Source organism: Colias eurytheme, chromosome 17 (assembly GCF_061535395.1).
Source record: "Colias eurytheme isolate Ceu_HAF_F1 chromosome 17, ilColEury1 Martin Lab GWU primary, whole genome shotgun sequence".
Lineage (NCBI taxonomy): Eukaryota > Metazoa > Arthropoda > Insecta > Lepidoptera > Pieridae > Colias > Colias eurytheme.
In genome coordinates, this window is record NC_142996.1 from 1,948,932 (window position 1) to 1,968,126 (window position 19,195).

Below are 19,195 nucleotides of genomic sequence, written 5' to 3' on the forward strand. Positions count from 1 at the left end.
TATAATTAGTACTTTCTCAAAGCCTTATTTGTTATGTACATATTTATATTAGATTGGTGTAAGCGGCTTTATAGTAACACCATGTTCTTCAGAAGATTGTTTGGAGATTAAGGCTTGAAAGTTGAAACTGACATAGATCGGCTGTAGAATTAATATAATGTGCTAAAGAATTAATATTTACACATACTAATGTGTACATATTAATTCTTTAGCGTTGTAAGTTGTAAATCAGTTTATGCCTACTATGGTTTCAATGTTATTAATGAGTAGGTAACTTACAATTTTCAAATCCTGTTTTCTGTGTAGCAATATTAAGCTCTTGCAAAATGCAAAATCATGTCGTACGTTTATAGATTTAAGATATCGTTGTGGATATCGTAAAAACTAAAAATTCCAAAAGGATGGTATTCTGACAAAAAAATGGAAATGTCAACCATATGTCAGAAGTCAAATGTCAACGTTTTACGTCATTTGCGACTCGTTTATTTATTATTACAAACCTTTGTTAAATTATTTACCTCATCAAGAAATAAGTTTTGAAAACAACGATATGTGAATTTAATCCAACTATTTATAACAATACAATTTATTTCATAATATGTTTCATAAAGATTACAGTAACTTTGTCCGACCAACAAATGACAGTGAAGTTAGCAAACCCACTGTAAACTTTCCATTTCTATCTGGAGAACAAGCTAAAAAACTTTATCTGGAAGAAGTTCAGAATTCGGCGAGCCACAGTGTCCTTTCTAACACAAATACCACTAATATAAGGGATAAAGGAAGCCGTAATCGCAAGAGGAAAAATTCCATTAAACTCACAGACAGGGAGTTGTTTCAATGTGTTCAAAACAATGATGTTGAGTTGATAAGTGTCGCGTTAGATACATCTCCAGAAAAGATTAACATTGTTGATGAATTTGGGTGGAACTTGCTCATGATAGCATGTCAAGCAAACTCCATAGAGACTGTTAAAGAACTATTGAAGCGCGGAATTGACACCTCAGTTAGAGATAAAGCTGGGAATTCTGCACAAAGTTTAGTTATAAAAAATAAAAATTACACTTTAGCTGATATATTACTAAGTCACCAATCAAATGAAGATGAGAATGAATGTAAAACCTCTAAACAAATTAAAGTTAAGCTAAAAGAGGAATATAAATGTGAGATTTGCAATAATACAACATTTCCTGATAAACAAGAGCATCTATCATCCACTGTTCACAATATAAATGCCAGTAAAGGGAAGAAATTGCCTGCAAACTATGTGATACCTCAATCTAACAAAGGTTACCAAATAATGGTAAAAGGAGGTTGGGATAAAGAAACAGGCTTAGGTCCAGATGGTACTGGCACAAAATATCCAATTAAACCTGTGATGAAACAAGATAGAACAGGTCTAGGTCTCAAACCTAAAAAGGAAGGCAATGTAGTGAAGGAATCCTCGAAAGTGATAAATAGAAAAATAATAGCAAGGGAACAATACAATAATAGAAGAAAAGAAATCAATTTCAGAAGAGAATTTTACTAATTATGAATGAATGATATTTTTGATACTGCTCACAATTATGCCAACTGATGCAATATAAATAATTTGATATTTATAAATAGACATCATTAATAAAAGATGCAGAATTTATATAAAACTTTCATTGCTTTCTTCTTTTCACCCGTACATACAGCAAATATCAGAAATTAGTATTTATTTTTAATTGAAAGTGTACACTTATTTACATTATACCAAATAGACTATACACAACCATGAATAATCATATAATCTATGATTCTATGCCACATGATAAGAACAAGATTTCTTTATCATTATTTCAACAAGTCGTCTGATAATTATGTATCTCAATTGATCATTAGTATAAACTATAAACCTTCATTCAATATAATAGGCACTTTATATAAAAATCTATACAAAATGTACATATTCATACTTGACACTGGCAAAAAGTCTTATCTTCTTGCAAAAGAAAAAAAAATCTAATATGTATGTAACACATCTATTTGTAACTGCCATTGCATTATCTTTATACATTAATTTGAGAATGCAATAATAAAATCTTCTTATATAATAATACAGTAAAACATGCTGTTATATTACCATAAAAAATTGATCACTAAAGTCTAATTATTTTGATAATATAGGTAGTGTAAAACTTTTTTCTTTCAGTGTCAACCTTGGTACAAACAGGTAGTTACATGAAATTGATCAATATCTCAGGATGGCAAAATAAATTGATCCCACATTTATTTAATGAAAGCCGGGTTAAAAAATAAAATAAAGAAAATATATATTGTGTTCATAATATAATTGACCTAAACATGAAAACATTCAAAATACTCAACACTTTAAAATAGTGCTACATAAAAAAAATACAACCAAAAATCTGAATCATTTTCATTCTATTCATATGCTCCACAACATTTTCCTTATTTGTTATAACAAAATAACATTATCAACATGAGGAAAAGTGTAACAGCACTGAAAGATAACATTACAAAGACAAAACCATTACATCTTACAAAGGCACTGATTTTTTCACTATTATTTATCTGTGAATACAAAACAAGCATCAAAAATAATACTTAAAAAATGTATCATTAACAAAAAAAAATTGCTATCATTTTGTGTGTTATTTTAAAGCTTCCATGAATAAATCATTTTGTCATGTAAAAATAATGCAGAAAATATAATTTGGCAGAGTAAATATTTAAAAATATCTAAATTACACTAGATGTAACAAGTTTTAAAATCATTTTATCTTATCTGCTATATGATACAAATTTGTTAATAAACTACTACTAATATCATCAAAGGTTTGGAGCAACCCAGTCAAGGAACTTGACAGCCAATTCAAATCCTACGAAGCATGCAGCGTTAGCTGGGAACGCTCTTATCATGACAGGAGCCACACCTTTATACAGGGCCGTTGGACCTTCTCTTGCCATCAACTGTTTGAAAACATCCCTCATACCATTAGGGTATGTTCCCTCAGGAGCAGTTTGCAATCTACTCTTTAAAACATCAGCAGGCATGCCCACCAGCCAGTTAGCTATACCAGCACATCCCCCAGCCACCACTGTTGCCAACATCTTCAATTTAGCACTTGCATCTTCAGGAACTATAATCTCTTTCACCCACTCATATGTCATAAAGTACATTCCACTCGCTGGAACGTCTCTCAGTATGGTGGCAACACTGCCTTTGTAAATACTTCTGATCCCACCCTCTGCGTATAACTGCCTGGCACAGTCGACCATGCCACTATATTTCTGTGGCCCGGAACCACCTTGTTGAATTTGGAGTAAACATTTAATTCTCTCTCCTGGAGCCATAATTGAGGTTGTAAAGATACCTGAAAAAGCACCAGCAGCAAACAATTCTGGTCTTGTGAGAACCTGTTCACTATCTGACTTGATTAACTTTTTACCGAGGCCGAAACCGAAGAAACTTATCGCAAAAATAGGTGCGACTCCAGTCAACGGAGCCGACATTCCTTTGTAGAGACCTTTAAAGCCCTCTTTTTGAATAGTCTTCTTGAAACAATCCACAGTACCCGCATACAATGCTGTTTCTCCAGGTTTTGGTAAAGGCATAGTTTGTAATCTTACTTTGATAGTGTCCATTGGATGGCCTGCAAGAACAGTGCAAACACCGCCGAAACCACCACTTAAAAAGTATTTAATTGGGCTGCTATTCTCCGACATTGTGATAATTTACGACTTATGATTTAAAAAGAAAGGTGTTACAATACAGCTGTTGGCCTGTTGAGTTTGTTACAATTTACAAACTTGAAAGTTGAAAGTTGAAACAAGTTTTTAAAATTCAAATGTCAAAGTCCACTAGTTCGATGTATAGCAAGGTATATGACAGTTTATGAATGGCATATGTCGTATGTCAAAACAAACTCACGTCTCTTGATTGTCTTTCATACGGATTACGGGCTTATTCTACGGGAAAGAACACAAATAGAGACTCATAATCGCACTCATAATATAAGATAATTATTGTATTTATAGGTAAAAGCTGTGAATCAAAATGATCGTTGTCATTTGTAGTATCTGTGCTTGGCACTTACTCTATGTTCATAGTCTATGTCAATGTTCGATGTTGAATGTTGATTGGTGAGTGATTGGTGGTTGATACTTGATTGTTGACCAAGTTGTTGACAAATTAAAAATTTTTAATATTGGTTGTCCCAGCCCAAGTTGCAGGTTGTCCTCTGTGTTTTTGTCACGTTTCTTGTTATTAAAAACCTATGTTACAATGAAGGTAAATTAATGTGGGCTACATGAATTAATGAAATGGCATGCAGTAAAGAGGAGATCGAAAAAAAGCGTTTAGCTGCATTAGAAAAAATTAAAAACAAGTTTTCCCAGTCATCGCAGCAAAATGTAAATAAATCACCAGGACCCTCGTATACAAGTAACTTTTCGAAAAATACTAGGGATATCTCTAAAAGCCCTGCGTTTCATCCATACTCAAGAAACGATAAAAACAATACAGCCGAAAGTTCTGTGCCTGTAACAAAAGTTGTGAGTGGAACAGTTTATTTGATATCGGAAGATCGTTTTGAAGTAAATCCATCAGAATTTTGTTCACCTTTGATAAATATCTTCAAAACAATACCATCAAAAAGTTATGGTAAGTCACATATTAATATATGTTATTATCAACAAAGAAGAAAACAAATTCTTCTGACAGTAATTTTTCTTTTTCAAACGGCTAAATATGATGCTACATTTATTTATTTCAGATGCCAAATCGAAATTATGGAATTTCTCAATACATGACTATGAACAGTTGATGTCTAAGGTGGCTCCTCTAGCTCCACATGTAGTGTTGGGAACGTTGCCACATTATGTTCTAAAGGTATGAGCTTTATTTATTATATTAATACTAGCTTTCCGCTCGCGGCTTCGCCCGCGTTTTCAAAGAAAAACCGGCATAGTTCCCGTTCCCGTGGAATTTCTGGGATTAAACCTATCCTATGTGTTAATCCAAGTTACCCTCTTTATGTAAATTTCATTGTTATTGGTTCAGTAGTATTTGCGTGAAAGAGTAACAAACATACATATACACATTCATCCTCACAAACTTTTGCATCGGATTATAATATTAGTAGGATTTCTAATACATATTCATTTTTTTAAAGATCTTTTTTGTTTGTTAAAAGTTGAGTTCAATGAATGTTATTTCACCACCTTATTTTTTTATTTTTTTATCCCTCACAGATACTCAAAGAAAATATCATGAACCCTAATTCTATAGATTTATCTCCTATAGAATCAACGTTAAGGACCAAATTAATGCCCTTTCAAGAGGATGGTGTCAGGTATTTTTTTTTTTATAAGTAATGGTTTAATTTTATTTCATCTGTTTAAAGTCCTGTCTCTGTGGGAATAACTCGCTGTCACGGAAAAAACACACACAAGAATTATTTCTCGTGTTACTCTGATAAATAAGCTATAAAACTACAATGTTTCTTCAAAATCCATTCAGTACTAGTAAAGGCATGATTTTGTAACAAACAAACATCGAATTTTGTATTTACAATATTATTATGAATAGTTCTTTTTTATGTTTGTTTGAGTCAACAAGCCTATGATTAACAATTTATTCTTATACTACAAATTGTTTCTTTTACCTTTATTTTCGTAATTATAATAATGGATTGACCATTTTTTTATGTTTATTTTCTAATGACTAAGAATAAATCGTAGATTCGGCATTGCACGGCGCGGGCGTTGTATGATAGCAGATGACATGGGCTTAGGAAAAACATTCCAGGCACTGGCTATAGCTAGTTATTATAGACATAACTGGCCTCTTTTGATTGTCACTACTTCATCTATGAGGTATATTATCTCTTATCTTGATTAGTATTTTAAAGAAAATGTTTGTTGTAAGCCTGTATAATTTTTTATTTTTCACTTTTTTATATTAGAATTTATTCAGAAACTACCAAACTGATTTTTGGAACAGAAATAAATCGTATTTAATTACAATTATTGTAAAAAATTTCTGGTTCAAAATATATTTTATTTTTTTCTATTTACAAAACTGTTTGAAATTTCTGTGTTTTTTTCCTACTACCTTCTTAAAAAAATCATTCTTTAACAATGTTTATTGTATTTTCTATGATATTTCTAGATCATTTCTGAATTAATTTATTATTTTACAGACACACTTGGCAAAGTAAAATACACGAATTGTTACCGTCCATTCCAATGATGAATATAGTTACTCTAATAACTGGTAAGGATGCCCAAATGGTAGCCGATAGACAGGTACAATACATTATCAACCTTTTGATTATAAAAATAAGGTTTAATATTAAAATTAAGTTATTATTTTCAGACTGAAGTTGTAATCGTGAGTTATAAGATAACAACAATGCACACGGATCTTTTGAAAAGCAAGAAATTTGGTGCTGTTATAATTGTATGTAAATATCTTATATATAAAAATGAATCGCAAAATGTGTTGGTAAGCGCATAACTCGAGAACGGCTGAACCGATTTCGATAATTCTTTTTTTATTATATTCCTTGAAGTACGAGGATGGTTTTTATGTAGAGAAAACGTAAATATGTACCACGGGCGAAGCCGGGGCGGACCGCTAGTATAATATATTATGTAATTTGGTGATATCTCGTAAATTGTCAGGGACTTTTTTTACTGACTAATAACAATGAATTATGAAATCTTGAACTGAACTGACATAGCATTTATTCAATGCCAAAATGTTTGATCTTTTACATTAGAGCTACAAAATTTCGCAATGTAACTATTTAACTGTGAATATAATGCATTGTCACTTGTGAGCTATGCTTCGCTCAATGAGCATATTCGGTATTTGAGCAAAGTAAAACATACAATTCCATGCAGTTTCATACATTTCCAGTAACATGTTATTATTTATTAATTAACTAGCTGCTCCCCGCGGTTTCACCCCCGTGGCTCCGCTCCTGTTGGTCGTAGCGTGATGATATATAGCCTATAACCTTCCTCGATAAATGAGCTTTCTAACACCGAAAGAATTTTTTAAATCGGACCAGTAGTTCCCGAGATTAGCGCGTTCAAACAAACAAACAAACTCTTCAGCTTTATAATATTAGTATAGATTATCCTGTCATATAGTGAGCCATTAATTCTCTATAGGACGAGTCCCACTACCTCAAGTCGCATAAGGCTCAATGCACAGTAGCACTACTGTCTATATCCCGGCAATGCTCTCGCGTGATACTGCTCAGTGGAACACCAGCTCTGAGTAGACCCGCTGAGTTGTATACACAACTATCTTTGATTGAACCGAAGATTTTCACGAATTATACGGAATATGGTGAGTTTTATGGGGTTTTATTGCTTTTGAGATGTCAAAAAATCTGTTCCGTAAGGCATCTTCAACTAGAAATACTAAAAACATCGGTAAATCTCTATTATACTTGTTTGGTCGGATATAAAGCGACAAATTTCAAGTTTTGACAAAGTATTTAAAAATAATTTTCTATGTTTTGTACTCTTTTGAAAGACATGTTCATTATTCATTTATTAGAATTTAGCTTTGTATTCGTTTTCAGGTAAAAGATATTGCGCGGGCAAACAGACGAACTTCGGGTGGGATATGTCGGGACAATCTAATTTATCTGAACTGCAGATAATTCTGCAAAAACGGTTCTTAATACGAAGGACTAAAGAACAAGTTCTTACGAAGTTGGAAGAAAAGACTAGGTATGTGAAGCAGATGTTATTTTATGTTATGTTAGGATTAAAAAAAACTGATATAGTAAGTAAAATAAATGCCTGCCATAAATTTTACAATATTGTATTTTCAAGTGCGTTCTGAACAGTGCCAAAATTCAAGAGGAAAACACTTCGAAATATGAAAAAAAATATATATAATTTTTGATTTAAATATTTTGATTTTAATAGCAGGATTCTGTAACTTACTCCCCAAATACGCTTTGGAATCATTTATTTCCTGAATAGTCACATCATAACATAAAACACAAACTCGCATATAAAACATCTAAAAATAAATATTTTCATTACAGAGAAACAGTATTACTCGACCAAACGTTACTGCAATTTAGCAAAGAGGAACAGCAGGGTCTCAGCCAAATGGCAGAAGCGTACACGCGCAGCAAATCGACGGAGAAACATGCGGCACTTATCACGTTCTTTAGCGAATCCGCTGCTATCAAGATACCCGCGATTTGGTTAGTTTTTTTTTAAAGATTATGTGTTTTTGGAAAGTACAGACGGTATTTTGTTTTAAAATTTTTGAATTGAAATTTTGCATGCTTAGATCAATGGTTTCAGGTAAGACGACAATTATTATTTTTATAAATTTTGTGTTATTTCAATGTGAACCTGTTTATTAATTTTATTCACAAATTGCCGTAAAATTAAAGTGCCATCTTGCTTCTAAATGCTTTGTGGTCCTTCGAGCCTGTAATAATTTGATATCCTTGTGATTCATAGAAAATTTATTTTAAACAGGGATTCTGTATTCCGAAATTCCAACTAAATGAAGTACTGATGAAAATTAACTTCATAAATAATTATAAAATTAAACTATATTTTTTATAATTTGATTATTTTTCAGTAAATACCTAAGGCAATTGTTGAAAGAATTTACGGGCAAGTTCCTAGTATTCGCACACCATCGTAACGTTATAGAGGCGATATGTTCCACACTAGACGAAGTTGGCATACATTATATTTGTATAGTTGGTTCGACTCCTGCGCATGCGAGAGCAGTAAGCATTTTTGTACTAATATTTTAAGGATTTATGTAATGATTATGATTAGGTTAGGTTTCTATTACTAAAATACCTAAATAATTTTTCAACCGACTTCAAAAAAGGAGGAGATTCTTAATTTGACTGTATGATATTGAAAGCTGATGCCTTCGCTGTGTTCCCATTTAAATTTGTTCTAGTTTTGACCATTTCAAGGCGGACTTTGTCCATAAAAATAATCATTACTAAAAAAACTACACCACTACTTTTGTCGTAGTAATTTCAAGTTTACTTTATGCATAATATTTGTTTGTTTTCAGGATCTAGTGGACAAATTTCAACACAGTCCGACATGTCGTTGCGGCGTTTTATCGATAACAGCCGCGAATTCGGGACTCACGCTCACCGCTGCTGACCTGGTACTTTTCGCGGAATTGCACTGGAATCCGGGGGTAAGTACTAGTGTAGATGTTAGATACAATGTTTATATTTTAATTATTTTTTACATTCAAATGCGTTATAAATATAATTGGTAATGATTCGGTCACACTACTAACGACGATGACACATCCACATTTCCCGTCATTCCGGTATTTGAAAACAATAAATGAAATTTTTCGAGAACAATATTCAGCAAATGTTTTGCTGAAACGGTAAGTTATATAACCTTTTACCAAAATTGTATATAATAAAATTATCTATAAAAGAGGATAAATATTAAATACATTTTCTTCCTAGGAGCCACCGTTTCTTCGAAGAACCTTTTTTTTGTCCATTGATCTCGAATTTTTTTTTTCCAAATTTCTACAGTATTTTAATTGTGTAAATTTAGGCTGGATGAAAAGTTTTTTCGTGGTCGTCGTTGTCGTTTGTAGGGTGACCGAATCCTTACGAAAACGTCATAAGCTTATGTCAATTAGTATCGTTATAGTCGGATTTTTAATTAATCGAAGTCAACTGACGTTTACTGTGTTATCAGTTTTGGATGAAATAAAAAATAGCGTTGTGACAAAGTAAATGATTGAAAAATCCTGAAATGGAATTGCCTCGATTGTCTAGTGTATAGTTAGTGCCGATATCTTCCGATATCGGGTACGGGGTTCGATTTTTAGTCGTGCTTTGTAAATACCAACTAGTTTTCGACGACTGTGTTTCTGTAGTATCCACTTATATTGAATACCGAATACTTTGTTAGACTATCCTCTTTTCAATACATCATGTAGTTGAAACTATAGAGTATAGACCGTGTATAAAAATATAACAAGTATAGGTAGGTAGTGAAAAACCAAATCATTGCTTATTAAATAATTTATTTTTATTAATAATCCGAACAAAACACATCAGTGTCGCTTTCGGCGACATTTATTATGAATCTGTCAGAAACATCATGTTGTCGAGAGCATACATTTTGTCTTCTTCTTTGATAATGTGAGACACGCAGCTACTCCATTTTTCAGCCGTGATACGTTAAAGTCCTTCTTCAAAAAGTTTTTTCCCTTCTGTCAATTTAAAGGTCTTGTTATTACTCGCAACATAGCCTTTAGCCTGCGTCCATACCAACTCAATAGGATTGAGCTCACAGTGGTATGGGGGCAGACGTAAAACAATAATTATAACATGCTGCGCTGCCATCTCATCTACAACATACTTTTCGTAGTATTGTTGTTATTGCTGCCGCACAATGTCTATAAGACTAGCTTTAACCATTGTAGTTTGAAATGGTATATTTTTACTGTTTAGCCACTCTTGTATTTTTAGTTTAGTCCAAGACATTGTAGGCAGCGTCTCTAATTTACTAGTGGTAGGGGGCATTATGCATAACAACTACTGAATTTGGTTTTAATTTTGGCAAAACCCCCCAAAACCAATTTTCAAAATAATCGGCATTCATCTCTTGGAGATAATCTTCTTTTTTTTGGCTTCGAATATTAATAGACTGTCCTCTACGAATCCTTCTTCCCGCCTATATGGCTAATATAATTAATCTTCTGCCCTTACCTGAAAACTGTTTTAAGCCAATGGTCGAGCCATCTACGAAGGCCTAGCGGGCCGATACCATAGCCTGGTCAACCCCTTCTTCATTCTTCGGTGCATGCCTTTAAAGATAGTGAAAACTATAAATTAATTATTGAAAATACAATATAACTTAAAAAAAGAAAATTTTAATTACCTTCGTTTATACACGTTTCGTCTTGGTAATAAATATACCTTCCTTCCCTTCGATACTCTTTAATTTTTCGAAGGTCGCTGGCGCCATAAAACAATATCCTCTGTGTCAATTAAAATATATACTTCGTCTTGATTTTGTGACATATTTGAAATTCAGGTATTTCATAACATGTCTAAGTGTATTCCAAGAAAAATTGGGTAAGTCTGATCTTAATTGACGACCTAAGAATCTGTAAAGTAATAAAAAAAAGTTTTTGAGTACGGAAGTCTTTTTTTATTCTTTAAACGGAAGTCCACGCAATCTAATATTTTGTTTTTACAACGAACATTATCGCGGACATAGAATATAATTAATTAGTAGAAGGAATTAAGTTTAAAATTACCTTTGTAATGGTGGGTGACTGATTTGCATAAAAAATGATGCACTTTTCGCCTTATAGCGGCAAAAGTAAAATCATCCAATTTATCTTTAAAATTGTATTTCGGTTCACGTTTCTCGGGAGACTTGAATTAATCATTTTCTTTGTATTCTTACGTACGAGTAGGTACGCTGTATTCTAAAGTCATACCAATTCCCAAAATGTCACCTGTTTTCGAAACACATTCTTTTTTTTTTCGGGAGTCTCAATTGTAAAAGTGAAGCAGCTTTTTCTTCATATAAGTGTTTGTAGACGTTCTACACCATAAGTTTTTCGTTAACGGTTAGAACAACCCGTGCTCTTTTCTTTCTTGGAGATAAGCTTTGGTTTGACGTGCTTGGTTGAGGATCCATATTCCATATCGTTTATACGAATCAATATAACAACAAATAAACACAACATTAACAACAAACACAACTTAACGAAACAATTAACGAAAAAATTAACAAAAACAATAACTAAACCTAACCAAACAATACCTTAGGACTCCTAACCGATAGCACGAATGCTCCTAACTTAGGAGCCGAATGTTTGGAACAAAATGGCGACCGACGCACGCGGCGTTGATCGGTGTTACTACGCGCTGAGCTTTGTAATAAGCCGTGATTATTACAAAGCGCGATTGTAAAAATGATTGTACATACTAGTAACATAAATCTTATATACCTAGCTTTTTTATTTAAAATATAAATAATATTATTTTCTAGTTTTAAATGATTAACTATTCACACTCATTGTTCATTCATCTGATTGAATGAACAATGAGTGTAAATAGTGACTGAATAGCCAAAACTTATGTAGTAGTAGGTAGCTTTGATTCCATTATGCCCGGTTTACACAGGCTTAATACTAAGTGCTTAGTGCTTGGTACAAGCACTAAGCACTTAGTATAAAATAAAATATAAACTTAGTGGTGGTTAAAACAATAACTAAACAGCGTGAGCGCAGTGAAAACATTCGTGCTATCGGACCAGAGGTTAGGACTCCTAACCGATAGCACGAATGCTCCTAACTTAGGAGCCGAATGTTTGGAACAAAATGGCGACCGACGCACGCGGCGTTGATCGGTGTTGCTACGCGCTGAGCTTTGTAATAAGCCGTGATTATTACAAAGCGCGATTGTAAAAATGATTGTACATACTAGTAACATAAATCTTATATAGCTTTTTTATTTAAAATATAAATAATATTATTTTCTAGTTTTAAATGATTAACTATTCACACTCATTGTTCATTCATCTGATTGAATGAACAATGAGTGTAAATAGTGACTGAATAGCCAAAACTTATGTAGTAGTAGGTAGCTTTGATTCCATTATGCCCGGTTTACACAGGCTTAATACTAAGTGCTTAGTGCTTGGTGGTGACTTCAAACCTATTTAGTAAATAGCACATCTAAATAATATGTAGTAATTAATAATATCAAATCTTTTTTTTATTTTTTACTTTTCCGTTTTTGAAGTCGGTTTTTTTAACGTAGTTATTTTTATTTAATACGTTTTGGTTTATTGTTCAACACGAATCAAACGAGCCCAAACTCGATAGATACATACGTATACAAAATTTCAGCTCAATCGGTAACCGGGAAGTGAATCAAAGTTTCTTGCTAGATTTCAATTGAGTCATCGAAATCAGACAAAAATTCTCATTAAATAAAAACTAGTGGGCCTATCCGATTATAATTTTTATGGGACCAATAAGAAACTATACCGCATCAAACAAAATAAGAATCACGTAAATCGGTTCAGAGACATCGGCGTAATCGGTGTACATACTACATACTTAAAAAAAACCTCCTACTTTTTTGAAGTGGGTTAAAAAAATGTTCTCTGATTAAATGTTTATTTGTGCAGATCTTGTCACAAGCGGAATCACGTGCGCACCGTTTGGGCCGCGCGGGTGCGGTGTGTGCGCGCTACTTGCTCGCGAGCGGCACCGCCGATGACGTCATGTGGCCGCTGCTGCAGGACAAGCTGCACGTGAGTGTGTGTGTGTGTGTGTGCGTGTGCGTATGTGTGTGTGTGTGTGTGTGTAAGGAGCGATGTATTTGTACGAACTAACTTGTTTATTCGCACAAATATCATAGTCAATAAATCATGAAAAAAATATAAATTACTACGTTTTTTATAAACTTTAGGTGTACGTTTCTATTAAAAAAAATAATATGATTTCATATTTTCCAGGTACTGAACAATGTTGGCTTAAGTAAAGACAGCTTTGAAGATACAACAGTTAAACATCAGGTACGCTGATTTCTTTAAAGCTAATTTTCGAACTTGTTCAAAATCGTTTGATTCTTATCTTTTATTATTTTATATTCAAAATCAATCGGACTCATTATGATCTTGTAAATTGTAATACAAGAAGAGTTCAAATTAAAATCTTTAAAAAATATGCATAATTTAAATTACCTCATGTGGTTCTCTAATCTCTTCTAGAAGATTGAATGGCAAAGTTAATTCTGAATTATATTTATCAAGTTAACATAAGGACAACATAGCATACAATTATAATTAACTGTCATATACTTTGACTGGCCATCATCTATCATTATTTACTATTATTATAAATTGCAATTACAAACTCGTTTATCTAAAGACCTTTTTGATGCGATCTTTGTGGGGATCCCCAAGTATAAATTATATTTTATAATATGTACAGCTGTTTATTTTCATTTATATAAAAATATTGTAGTCGATATACTGCCTACTTTGAAACCTTTGAAAAATCATAACTCGAAAACATGGTATATTCTGTTAGCCTACGATGTGAGGAATCTAAAAAAAAAATTACATTCTGTATCTATACTAATATTATAAAGCTGAAGAGTTTGTTTGTTTGTTTGAACGCGCTAATCTCGGGAACCACTGGTCCGATTTGAAAAATTCTTCGGTGTTAGATAGCTCATTTATCGAGGAAGGCTATAGGCTATATATCATCACGCTACGACTAACAGGAGTGGAGCCACGGGGGTGAAACCGCGCGGAGCAGCTAGTATCAAATATAGGGACATTTCAAATTTACATTTTAATATATTGCTTCTTTTTCAGGAAAGTAAAACGAATATTACGCAATACTTGTCTCCGTGCAGGCCGAATAAAAATAGCTTTATACCAGGAACAAACATAAGGAAGGATACCCAAAATGAACATAATGAATCTCAAATAAACGGACAAACAGACAGTATAGACAATTTCTTAGAAGATGATGAAGGAGACGAATTATTAGCAAATTTCGATTTATGATTGTAAAGTTATTAATAGACATTAATTATAATATCTTTGTTCTCGATTTTAATTATTTCTTTCATATGTTACTGATTAAGTTATTAAGGAGTTGATAAATAAATATGTTAAAAGTTATAATATCTTTTATTTTTTCTTCATTGGCACTGGTATATTTATCAAAATATAAATTCAAACACGGTCATGTAACAAATTTCATATCCGCCATTTGTAAAAACAGAAATTTGGCGCGAAAGAACAGTTCGGAATTCATAAAGCAGGTTTCATTAATACGCAATTTCGCAAGGTCCATCACGGACCATGGTCAAATCTTCACTCACACACTTCATGATGCAGGAGTTTCCATACGTGACGCCATTGGACGCACAGACTGGACTCAAATTTCTAGTGCAACTACAATTTGGCACATTGCCAACAGGCTTTGCTCTAACAATCTCGCAGGGGCCGTCATGCTTTAACTCTAAATTGGCATTATAGGCCTTACCGCAGTTTAGCAAACAAGGGTTTTGGTATGTGAGACTATCGGTTCCACACACTGGATTAGATTCGGACGAACACTCGCATTTGGGCAAATTTAAAGACGCTACTTGGATTTCTTCGCGTTTCACTCTACACTGCCCTTTGTACTGAACTGCTACGTTAGGACTTGTACATCTTAGATCGCATTCATTCGGGTATGTTTTGCCGTCGCTTCCGCACACATAGTCAAGGTTAGATGGGCAGGCGCAAAGGAACTCGTTCAAATCCCTTTTCTCTATGCAACGACCCGGATGTTTCACTTCTAGACTAGGATTGCATTTTAGAAGACATACATTGGGGTATGTTTTGCCGTCAGAACCGCAGACCGGCTGATCGCTGTTGCACGGCGAGAAGCACAGAGGTATATAGGCGAGCGTGACGGAAAGACAGCCCGACACTAGGACTAATGCTCCTGTAAAGAGATATGTGATTAATATCAAAATTTATAAATTAATGTAAACCCGATTTCCGAATAATAAATATTATCTCTATAAATACATATGGACACAATGGATCTATGATTGCTTGCCTATATACCTACCTACGATTTGTAAATAATGTGTTCCTAATCCTATCGAAAGAAAGCAAATCAATCGTCTATTTAAATGACTTTTATGCAATTATGAGAAAAAAGATTTTTTCTATTAGAGACCGTATACGTAAAAATTCAAATATTGTGTTAAAGGTGTTAAATTATTCGGATAATATCATCAGTAAGCATTGGATTTGTAAATTAAACTGTAGTAATAAATGTATGTAGGTAATAGGTAATTGTAATACTAACACTAGGATAAGATTTTACTAACACTTTATGGGCTATGTGGCCTGAATTAAATGAATTTTATTTATTTATTTATTTATTTAAACTCGTTATCAGTTTAATCGAAGCACATCGATAAATTAATATTACATAATTAAAATTGAATAAAAATAGATACTTAAACGACGTTATTATGATTAGGTATATAAACTTTGTAACCCATTCGAAAAACGCATCCGTGGTTTACTTATTACAAAAAATCATACATTTTTTAACAATATTCGCCCAGAAAAAAATTGAACTATCTTGTTTAAATTGGGATGAAGGTTGCAATTCACATAATTATTATTGTCTGCAAATAGGCGTTTTTCTATAAACCGCACATAATTTTTTTTTTTTTTTTTTACATTAGGATAGGTAGACATTTGACCACAGTCCCACCTGATGGAAAGCGGTGACGCGGTCTATGGTGGTAAATCATGTCTACCTAGAAAATGCCTATTTATTCGCCTCTTGAAGGAACCCATATTGTACTTCTCTGGAAAGACAGACGCTGGCAGGGATAATGCTGCGATAACTAAACAAATAGGCGTAACATTAATGTATACCTACAAATACTTAAATAAAACCAGCCAAGTGCGAGTCGGACTCGCATGAGAGCTCCGAACAAACCTATTTTTTATGGTAAAAAATTTATAGCAATTTTTCCTTTATTTGTTCTACGTTGATTTTTGATTTTTACAAACGATGATTTTTACCAAATTTCATTTGAGAAAATTTGCTGAAACGGCTGTATCTTGATTTGACTTGTAAGTTTAATGTTTGAGAATCGGAACCGTAAAAAATAAAACTTTTTAATAACCTAAGTTAATAACTATAAAAAATAGTTTTTTTTTTCTTAAAAATCAATGTACAAAAGATACTATTTTGATAAGTCTCACCTTGAAGTCAAACTTAAATATAAATATAGTTACGGATGTCGGCCTCCCCGACCTCTAAATCATGTTTACATAAGATGTACATATTATATAGATACGGCTATGTTGATATTCGTATACAAATGTTAGCTTATTTATACAAATACATAGGTACTTGAATTTCAAGAATTGGTTAGATTTTAGTGTTAGGTACTCAACTATATATTATTAAGTGGTAGAGTCTGAGTACCTAACCACTATTAAAAAAAATTTGTTTATTTCTTTTAAACAAGTTTTCATCTTGGGTATTAAGTATTATAGTCCGGGATCCATCGCCCATTTTTGCAAGTGATTACTATCAAGCTAATTTTTCGTGAGTAGCTTTATTTTGATGAGATGCCCAATAATTTCATGTACGAAACTCTCGATTGTGGTAGCAGAGGTAACAAGGATAAAAATTTTTGATTTGACGGTTCTCAAATATTTATTACGCAATTTGTAGGACAATATGTCTGTTGAATTAAATAAGTGAAAATAAAAAAATCAGCTGGTTAGTAATCATTTATGATGACTTCGTTATCGATACACATTGGAAAGGGGGACTCTTTGATCAAACCATAGATTTTGTAGGACAAATATTTTTTCGAATAATTTAGATAATTATCTTGAGATTGAACAAAGAAAACATTCAGTTAGTAATTAATAGGTATTTGAGAACCATCAAATCAAAATATTTTATCCTTGTTTCCTCTGGTAGCTGCACATGACTGAATTTATTACCAATAGCCATCTTCATAATTACTTGAAAAACAAACGAAATCTCCGTCAATTTTTAATCAAATAAAATCAATAAACACTGGACTTACCTAACCGGTACCCCATTATAGGTTATCTTAGGTTAAATATAATCTATCTTCAACACACGTTATTTCTCATCGAAATCTATATTATGAATGATGCATCAGTGTCCTCGACTTCGTTTAAATACATATTGAGGGACATCGCTACGAAATTCCCCAAGAACAAGCTTAATAAGTACACATAGGTATTACGCGGAAATGTTTTTGTTTTTCATGACAGTTTCCCGCGTTTTTTTGATTACTACATTTTCAGGGTAACAACCGTTGATGACTTAACCCGTGACGCGTCCGGCGCACAGCCGGCACCGATCCCGATAGTGTCAAGGGAGTTCACGAAATCTAGCTTTTTTATGACTACCGAGTTTGAAAATTTTATTTACCCTATTGTTCTATAATTATATGCCATGTATGATATATTTTTGGAAAGAGGAAGAAACTAGTTATAGCATAAAAATGTAATCATGACGATATATTTTTTCTATAAAATTATAAAAAATTGATTTTCTTTTGTTTTAATTTTAATTGCTTACATACTAACACTTACATGATAATGCTGAGTCATCAAATGATCATATTCACGTTTTCATATCACTACACGATTGCCAAATACATTCACTTATATTTTCACACATTTAACACAACGTATTTCACTATGAATAATAACAAATCTCCATTATTCACAAACAAGAAAAAAAGCGCCATTTTGCGTCTTCCGCACTGAAAAGTTGAGACACTTTTTCACTGAGTATTCTTCAAATATCCCTAAAACCAATATCATAAACGTATTCTACGTAAAATTTCCAGTAATATACGTCTCAATTATCACTCATCTAATTATTCCTCTCGGCATAATTCACAATCCAAATATTCGTTGAACAAGACAAATGTCACAAACTATGGCCGATGACGCAACTCAATCAATGATTCACTTTTTTTTTTATTTTGTGGTTTTGGTCTCTATTGCCTGTCTCGGAGTCGTGTCGATTCGAATTATAAATGTTTAAGGCATAGAGAAATATTTTTTATACTGGAAACATTCACTTGTAAGAACTACAGGTGACCTTCAAAGTCATTGGCCGCGTTATGAACAGTCGTTGTTACGCAGGACGCTACAGTACAGTTTTAGTTATGAGCAACCGTCTGTACATAGGACGCGTCACGGGTTAAGAAATTAACTTTCTAAAAATTTATCCTGAAATCGGTAAATGTACCGTAAATACTTCTACACTTAGAAGGTGTATAAGTAATTACTAGTTCTGTTTGTATTTTGTGGATTTATATATTACATAATTTATTATGATCGCCTGTAGGTATTCTATATTGTCATTATGCAAATTTGAAATTAGATATTACAAGTTGCTGACACAGGCTATCCGAAAAACATACTATTTATTTTTTATTTTGTCCTTATTAAAATCGAGATACTTGGTAGTTCATAGGTAAAGTATTTATATTCCATAGTCCACTAAAACACTGTAATGAATTTTACATACCTACATATAACTAGGTAAATAATATTTTAGCACCTTTGACTTCACACTTTAGGTACT

At 32.8% G+C, this 19,195-nt stretch overlaps 4 protein-coding genes across 4 annotated transcripts; 2 read left to right on the top strand and 2 right to left on the bottom strand.

Annotated features, from left to right (window-relative positions):
• The first annotated feature begins 498 nt into the window (after nucleotides 1-498).
• Nucleotides 499-1,586, top strand: LOC149901030 (G patch domain and ankyrin repeat-containing protein 1 homolog). Its single transcript, XM_090111520.1, has one exon. The coding sequence runs from the start codon at nucleotides 599-601 to the stop codon at nucleotides 1,529-1,531; it is 933 nt and encodes a 310-aa protein (XP_089967646.1). The 5' UTR covers nucleotides 499-598; the 3' UTR covers nucleotides 1,532-1,586.
• A 715-nt stretch (nucleotides 1,587-2,301) lies between these two features.
• On the bottom strand, nucleotides 2,302-3,808 carry colt (carnitine/acylcarnitine carrier protein colt, mitochondrial). The gene has a single exon (XM_090111886.1). It carries the CDS (start codon nucleotides 3,715-3,717, stop codon nucleotides 2,821-2,823), a length of 897 nt encoding a protein of 298 aa, XP_089968012.1. The 5' UTR covers nucleotides 3,718-3,808; the 3' UTR covers nucleotides 2,302-2,820.
• A 370-nt stretch (nucleotides 3,809-4,178) lies between these two features.
• Nucleotides 4,179-14,703, top strand: Marcal1 (SWI/SNF-related matrix-associated actin-dependent regulator of chromatin subfamily A-like protein 1). The gene is made up of 14 exons (XM_090111634.1): nucleotides 4,179-4,654; nucleotides 4,767-4,882; nucleotides 5,245-5,345; nucleotides 5,734-5,868; nucleotides 6,195-6,300; nucleotides 6,371-6,454; nucleotides 7,174-7,354; nucleotides 7,593-7,743; nucleotides 8,067-8,231; nucleotides 8,621-8,774; nucleotides 9,077-9,208; nucleotides 13,198-13,323; nucleotides 13,528-13,587; nucleotides 14,395-14,703. Exons 1-14 carry the CDS (start codon nucleotides 4,315-4,317, stop codon nucleotides 14,587-14,589), a joined length of 2,046 nt encoding a protein of 681 aa, XP_089967760.1. The 5' UTR covers nucleotides 4,179-4,314; the 3' UTR covers nucleotides 14,590-14,703.
• Nucleotides 14,697-17,757, bottom strand: LOC149901033 (serine protease inhibitor dipetalogastin-like). The gene is made up of 2 exons (XM_090111635.1): nucleotides 17,652-17,757; nucleotides 14,697-15,520 (listed from the first exon to the last, which is right to left on the bottom strand). Exons 1-2 carry the CDS (start codon nucleotides 17,665-17,667, stop codon nucleotides 14,856-14,858), a joined length of 681 nt encoding a protein of 226 aa, XP_089967761.1. The 5' UTR covers nucleotides 17,668-17,757; the 3' UTR covers nucleotides 14,697-14,855.
• Between the last annotated feature and the right edge of the window lie 1,438 nt (nucleotides 17,758-19,195).